The sequence below is a fragment of the Conger conger genome, unplaced genomic scaffold (assembly GCF_963514075.1).
Source record: "Conger conger unplaced genomic scaffold, fConCon1.1 SCAFFOLD_92, whole genome shotgun sequence".
NCBI classification, from domain to species: domain Eukaryota; kingdom Metazoa; phylum Chordata; class Actinopteri; order Anguilliformes; family Congridae; genus Conger; species Conger conger.
In genome coordinates this window covers 82,984-90,483 of record NW_026890538.1, presented here as the reverse complement: position 1 = coordinate 90,483, position 7,500 = coordinate 82,984, and the positions used below count along the sequence as shown (strand labels likewise).

Below are 7,500 nucleotides of genomic sequence, written 5' to 3'. Positions count from 1 at the left end.
GCTCCGCTGAACGGGAGCATGTTTGGGTCGCCATGACAGCAGGGAGAGACCCTGACCGCTACAGGTCCCTATCGTCAGCCCCTCAATCACGAGGACGTTAACTCCCCACATTTCAACAGAAACGGGGGAGGGAGGCCACAGAAGCAGAGGATGAGTTAAAGTCCTGGAGCTTAGCTCCTCTGTAGCCCAGTGGGGCTCAGCTACCCATGTTTTGAACGTCCTGCTAATATAACACATTCCTGTTATATCCACCTACCATTACACCAGGCTGACCAGTGAAGGTTGGGCTCCCCCCCTCTATAGCTGAGTTCCTCCTGAGATTTTTGAGGTTTTCTCCTACTAGGGAGTTTTTTTTTATCTCACAAGCTTGCCATTTCGGAATTTGCTCCTCTCTTTGTACTTACAGTTGTGTCTGATCATGGCTACATATATAAAACTGCAAAGCAGTTGTAGAATGGACAATCTTGGACAACGATACTAAATATCCGAAAATAGACCTATCCATTCAAAAGTGTCTTGTTCCACTTGTGGTGCCCCTCCTTGGGTGGGTGGGGCTTTGGCGTAGACTAGGAAAGTGCGTTTGTACAGCACGTACCGAGGCCTCGCTGTTTGCGGGAGGGGTACTGTACGAGCATGAAGCGCTTACGGATTCATCCGGTCGCAGACGCGGTCAGAATCACAGGAGAATCACGGAGCGGCGTGTTAAGAGAACAAAATGTCCGTCCCTTTCCGAGTCGCTTATCAGCGTGACAAGCAAATCGACTTAATACACAAATCTCCATCAACTGGATCCTGCGCCCCCCCCCCCTCGCAGTACCCTGCTCTCACTGTAATTACACTGCCAATAAAAAACCTTTCCAATAACCTTTACGGCCGTTGCCACGTCGACCATCGACAGGGCCTGGAATAAACGCTTATCTCGGCAGAACAACAAAGCGGGCCATAATGACCGCGTGTGTGGGGTGGGGTGGGGTGGGGGGGGCAGTGAGTGGGGTCGGGGGTGATGTGGGGGGTGGGGGGTGGGGGGGGCTCATATATAAGCACAGTGTGACTAAGAGGGATTAGCCCCCCCCCCCCCCCCCCTCCCCCGACCACCGCACGACAGAAGTCCAGTGCACAAGGGCGAATCCACGTTTGATGAGGTCACATCCATTCAACCTATGGAGAGACGGAGTGACAGCTGAGACTGAGCCGGCGCTGTCGCCGCGGCGATAAGGCCGTGACCGGTTCGGTAGCCATGGCGATAAGGCCGCGACCAGCGCAGTCACCGTGGTGATAAGGCAGAGGGTCCAGCCAGACCACCGCAGTCAGGGCACTTGGCTTGCACACCAGCTTACCCTCTCACACACTCACACACACACACACACACACACTACACTAATGTATTGAGCATTCAGCTGTTCAAGTTCATCTTAAATGGGTTTCTCCTTTATTCTTATTACTTTACTTCTGTACTCTTTCTATTTACATTGTCTTATCTTCTTAATTCTTGGTCCTCGCTTTGAGCAGTATGTACGAAATGTGCTATATAAATTGTTCTATTATTATTACTATTAAAATCACTTCTTTGTATGCAGGTATAGAGCACAGGGTGTACAGTGTACCTGCAGAGTAAATAACAGGATGTTGTGAAAGACCGTGTGATTGGGGGGCGTTGAGCGGGAAGGTCGGAACGCAGTCAGAAGCTTCACGCGACAGTAAGGAGGTGGGAGGGGCTTCACGTGACAGTAAGGAGGTGGGCGGAGCTTCATGCGACAGTAAGGAAGTGGGCGGAGCTTCATGCGACAGTAAGGAGGAGGGCGGAGCTTCATGCTGCAGTAAGGAAGTGGGCGGAGCTTCATGCGACAGTAAGGAGGAGGGCGGAGCTTCATGCGACAGTAAGGAGGAGGGCGGAGCTTCATGCTGCAGTAAGGAAGTGGGCGGAGCTTCATGCGACAGTAAGGAGGAGGGCGGAGCTTCATGCTGCAGTAAGGAAGTGGGCGGAGCTTCATGCGACAGTAAGGAGGAGGGCGGAGCTTCATGCTGCAGTAAGGAAGTGGGTGTGGCTTCACACATCACCACGTGGAGGCGGAGCCTGAAGCGCTGCATCATGGCGGTCCGGAGCGTTCTCTCTCTGCAGCGCTTCATTAAAACCGTTACAGCGTAATTACCCTTCGGGCCGGAACTGATGGCCCGTCTGCGGCCCGGTTAGCCAAATCAATCATCCAGAGCCCCCTCCGCCACGCCAGATTACCCGCCCGGACACGCAGATGTCACACACCGGCCTGAGCACCAGACGAGCTGGCGGGATGCCGAGACCCCCCCCACCCCCCCACACTGCAGCAGGGCGTGGAGAGACATATGGAGCACCTGACCTGCCTCTGCACGCGGTCATGTCCTTCACAGAGCCCATTACATCACTCCCCACTGCAGAATACGTCACGCAGAACCCATTACATCACTCTACTGCTCATTACATCACACAGAGCCCATTACATCACACTACTGCACATTACATCACACAGAACCCATTACATCACACTACTGCTCATTACATCACACAAAGCCCATTACATCACACAGAGCCCATTACGTCACACAGAGCCCATTACGTCACACAGAACCCATTACATCACTCTACTGCACATTACATCACACAGAGCCCATTACATCACTCCAATCCAATGCACAATACACACTGCACTATCACTGCACACTGCATCCCACACTGCACAGGGCATCTCACACTGCACACTGCATCCCACACTGCACAGTCCACACTGCACACGGTATTACACACTGCAGTGGGATGTTAGTTTATATTGCATCACCTGTCGGCCGAGCAGAAATGAGGGCTTTAACAGATCTCCACTGCAGAGCAGAGCCCTTGGAGCAGAGCGGTTTCAACACACTGATGTATCGCACAATATCAGCGGCAAAGCCAGAGTCCCACAATGCACCATTACACTCTGCCGGGCCCAGCGTTACTCAGCCTCTGTCCAATATAAACTCTCACCACAAAACAAACATTTATACATCTGTACACCAGCAGCTACGCTGGGAATAGCCACTTTAATGCCAGTGAGGAAGAATGGTACTGCAAAACGAGAGAAAAAGAGACATAAACAGAGAGAGAGAGAGAGAGAAAGAGAGATGGTAATCTACTCCCGTACCTCAACAATGCAAATCCTTTCTTCTTCGTCTTCTTGTCCTGTTCCTCTCCATCCTCCCCTTTCTTCTTCTCCTTCTCCTTCCCTTTGCTTTTCTTCTCCTTCTTCTTGCCTTTGGCTTTCTTCTTCTTGTCTTTCTTCCCCTCCTCCGTGTCTGCCAGGCCCTGCCTGGAGGACCCGCTGGCGGGGGTGTCCCGTCCCGAACTGGGGTCCGAGAGGTCGTCTGTGAGACGGGGGAGGAACGCACAGTCACACCTCTGACCTCCTGCTGCGACCGCAACACACTACAGCACAGTCACACCGCTGACCTCCTGCTGCGACCACAGCACACTACAGCAGTCACACCGCTGACCTCCTGCTGCGGCCACAACACACTACAGCACAGTCACACCGCTGACCTCCTGCTGCGACCACAGCACACTACAGCAGTCACACCGCTGACCTCCTGCTGCGACCACAACACACTACAGCAGTCACACCCCTGACCTCCCACTGCGACCACAACACACTACAGCAGTCACACCGCTGACCTCCCACTGCGACCACAACACACTACAGCAGTCACACCGCTGACCTCCCGCTGGACCACATACACACTACAGCACAGTCACACCGCTGACCTCCTGCTGCGACCACAACACACTACAGCAGTCACACCGCTGACCTCCTGCTGCGACCACATACACACTACAGCACAGTCACACCGCTGACCTCCTGCTGCGACCACAACACACTACAGCACAGTCACACCGCTGACCTCCTGCTGCGACCACAACACACTACAGCAGTCACACCGCTGACCTCCTGCTGCGACCACAACACACTACAGCAGTCACACCGCTGACCTCCTGCTGCGACCACAACACACTACAACAGTCACACCGCTGACCTCCTGCTGCGACCACAACACACTACAGCAGTCACACCGCTGACCTCCTGCTGCAACCACAACACACTACAGCACAGTCACACCGCTGACCTCCTGCTGTGACCACAACACACTACAGCAGTCACACCGCTGACCTCCTGCTGTGACCACAACACACTACAGCACAGTCACACCGCTGACCTCCTGCTGCGACCACAACACACTACAGCAGTCACACCGCTGACCTCCTGCTGCGACCACAACACACTACAGCAGTCACACCGCTGACCTCCTGCTGCAACCACAACACACTACAGCACAGTCACACCGCTGACCTCCTGCTGCGACCACAACACACTACAGCAGTCACACCGCTGACCTCCTGCTGCGACCACAACACACTACAGCAGTCACACCGCTGACCTCCTGCTGCGACCACAACACACTACAGCACAGTCACACCTATGACCTCCTGCTGTGACCACAACACACTACAGCAGTCACACCGCTGACCTCCTGCTGCGACCACAACACACTACAGCAGTCACACCGCTGACCTCCTGCTGCGACCACAACACACTACAGCAGTCACACCGCTGACCTCCTGCTGCGACCACAACACACTACAGCACAGTCACACCTATGACCTCCTGCTGCGACCACAACACACTACAGCAGTCACACCGCTGACCTCCTGCTGCGACCACAACACACTACAGCAGTCACACCGCTGACCTCCTGCTGCAACCACAACACACTACAGCACAGTCACACCGCTGACCTCCTGCTGCGACCACAACACACTACAGCAGTCACACCGCTGACCTCCTGCTGCGACCACAACACACTATAGCAGTCACACCGCTGACCTCCTGCTGCGACCACAACACACTACAGCACAGTCACACCTATGACCTCCTGCTGTGACCACAACACACTACAGCAGTCACACCGCTGACCTCCTGCTGCGACCACAACACACTACAGCAGTCACACCGCTGACCTCCTGCTGCGACCACAACACACTACAGCAGTCACACCGCTGACCTCCTGCTGCGACCACAACACACTACAGCACAGTCACACCTATGACCTCCTGCTGTGACCACAACACACTACAGCACAGTCACACCGCTGACCTCCTGCTGCGACCACAACACACTACAGCAGTCACACCGCTGACCTCCTGCTGCGACCACAACACACTACAGCAGTCACACCGCTGACCTCCTGCTGCAACCACAACACACTACAGCACAGTCACACCGCTGACCTCCTGCTGCGACCACAACACACTACAGCAGTCACACCGCTGACCTCCTGCTGCGACCACAACACACTACAGCACAGTCACACCTATGACCTCCTGCTGCGACCACAACACACTACAGCAGTCACACCGCTGACCTCCTGCTGCGACCACATACACAATGCGGCTGCAACACAGCGATACTGCTACAATACAATCAGCCACAACACAGCCACACAGCTACAATACAATCAGCCACAACACAGCCACACAGCTACAATACAATCAGCCACAACACGGCCACACAGCTACAATACAATCAGCCACAACACGGCCACACAGCTACAATACAATCAGCCACAACACAGCCACACAGCTACAATACAATCAGCCACAACACAGCCATACTGCTACAATACAATCAGCCACAACACAATCAGATGGTTACAACACAGCCACACAGCTACAACACAATCAAACAGTTACAACATAATCAGCTAAAACACAGCCACACAGCTACAACACAATCAGCTGCAACACACTCACACAGCCACAAACAGTCAACCCTCTGACCTTTGACCTCCACATGCGACCCGAAAAAGCGAACACAGCCACAACACAGCCACACAGCGAGAACACAGTCAAACAGTAACAACACAGTCAGACAGTAACAACACAGTCAAACAGTAACAACACAGTCAAACAGTAACAACACAGTCAAAAAGTAACAACACAGTCAGACAGTAACAACACAGTCAGACAGGCCGCAAAAAGAAACAGTGGGCTCCTCTGTCGCGAACACACACAGCTACAACACAACCAGACAGCCGTAAAACAATCACACAGGCCGCAGAAACACACAATCAGCCATTCGACGTCCGCACGCCAGCACACGCAAGTAAAACGCAGTCAGAGCTGACACGTGGCACACAACACTGAACGCAGAGGAGCCAAACGGCGAAAAAAAAACCTCATTATTCAGTGTAAACAGTAAAAAAAAAAAACGCTTTTACAGGAACACGGAAAGATGAGGACAGCACGGCAGCATCTGGGCCCGCGTTCTGGCCCGGGCAGAATCTCGCAGGAACAGCCCTGGCGACCTGTTGCAGTGTGACTGTTAAAACGAGCGGGGTTATTCATGAGCGGCGTCGGCAGCAGCGATCCAGCCCTGCCAGATATCGCCGCATCTCGCCAACGGCGGCGGGATTTGAATAATGATATTCATCGGACGCCGGCCCGAGACCGCACACGCCCCGGAGATGCCGCGGAGACGCGGGAGGAACACCGAACGCATCTCTGCACAAATTAAAATCCCCCACACAGTTGGCCCAAAACAAGATCTCCAGCCACATGAACCTTTAACAAAAGCAGGACTTCAGGCGTTTCATTGTAATTGATTTTTTTTGGGACCGTGTGTTTTTTGGGGACTAATAGCATGCAGATGAAAGAGAGAGAAAGAGAGAGAGAGAGGGGGCCTGTAATTTGGAGCTGGGTGACAGAGCCATCTGTTATGGCCCGTCCGGCGAGAGACGGGGAGAGGAGAACGATCAATCCTCTCCCGTTCCATCTCTCCCTCTCTCCTTCTCTCCCTCTCTCCGCCAAGCAACCCCTTTCCCCCCGCACTGTCAGATGGTCACTTCAGACTGCGGAACACACACAAACACACTCTCACACACACACACACACACACACACACACACACACACACACACACACACACGTTTTCTGGAGTCGCCGTGGGAACAGGACCCCAAAAGCTTATTAGCCAATCCAGCGGGGAGGGGCTGGGCTGTCACCACCATGGGGGGTGAGCTAAAGGATGGATACACACGGCGACACCTGTAGACGATTACGGCTGTGTTCCCCTCACACGGGGCACCAACTCCTGCAACACCACCGCCAACGAGAGGAGAAGGGAACACACTTTGTCTTTACTGCCTGCCTGCTCCTGCTGCTGTTTTACTGCAAGGCAAGAGTGTGTGTGTGTTTGTGTGTGTGTGTGTATGTGTGTGTGAGTATGAGTGTGAGTGTGAGTGCGTGTGTGTGTGTGAATGTGTGGGCATGTGCGCGTGTGTGTTTGTAAGTGTGTGCGTGTGAATGAGTGTGTGTGAGTGGGTGAGTGAGTGTGTGTGTGTGTGTATGTATGTAACTGTGTGTGTGCCTGTTTGTGCGTATGTGTGTGTATGAGTGTGTGTGTATGAGTGCATGTGTGAGTGTGTGTGTGTGTGTGTGTG

At 53.6% G+C, this 7,500-nt stretch overlaps 1 protein-coding gene across 1 annotated transcript in view; it reads right to left on the bottom strand.

Annotated features, from left to right (window-relative positions):
- Positions 1-2,836: 2,836 nt before the first annotated feature.
- The window catches only part of LOC133121190 (partitioning defective 3 homolog B-like), a 56,722-nt gene continuing 52,058 nt past the window's right edge, over positions 2,837-7,500 (bottom strand). Inside the window, exons 8-9 of the mRNA XM_061230396.1 lie at positions 3,145-3,372; positions 2,837-2,850 (exon numbers count right to left, since the gene is read on the bottom strand). Of these exons, the coding sequence (XP_061086380.1) occupies positions 2,837-2,850; positions 3,145-3,372 (242 nt within the window). The remainder of the gene's footprint in view (positions 2,851-3,144; positions 3,373-7,500) is intronic.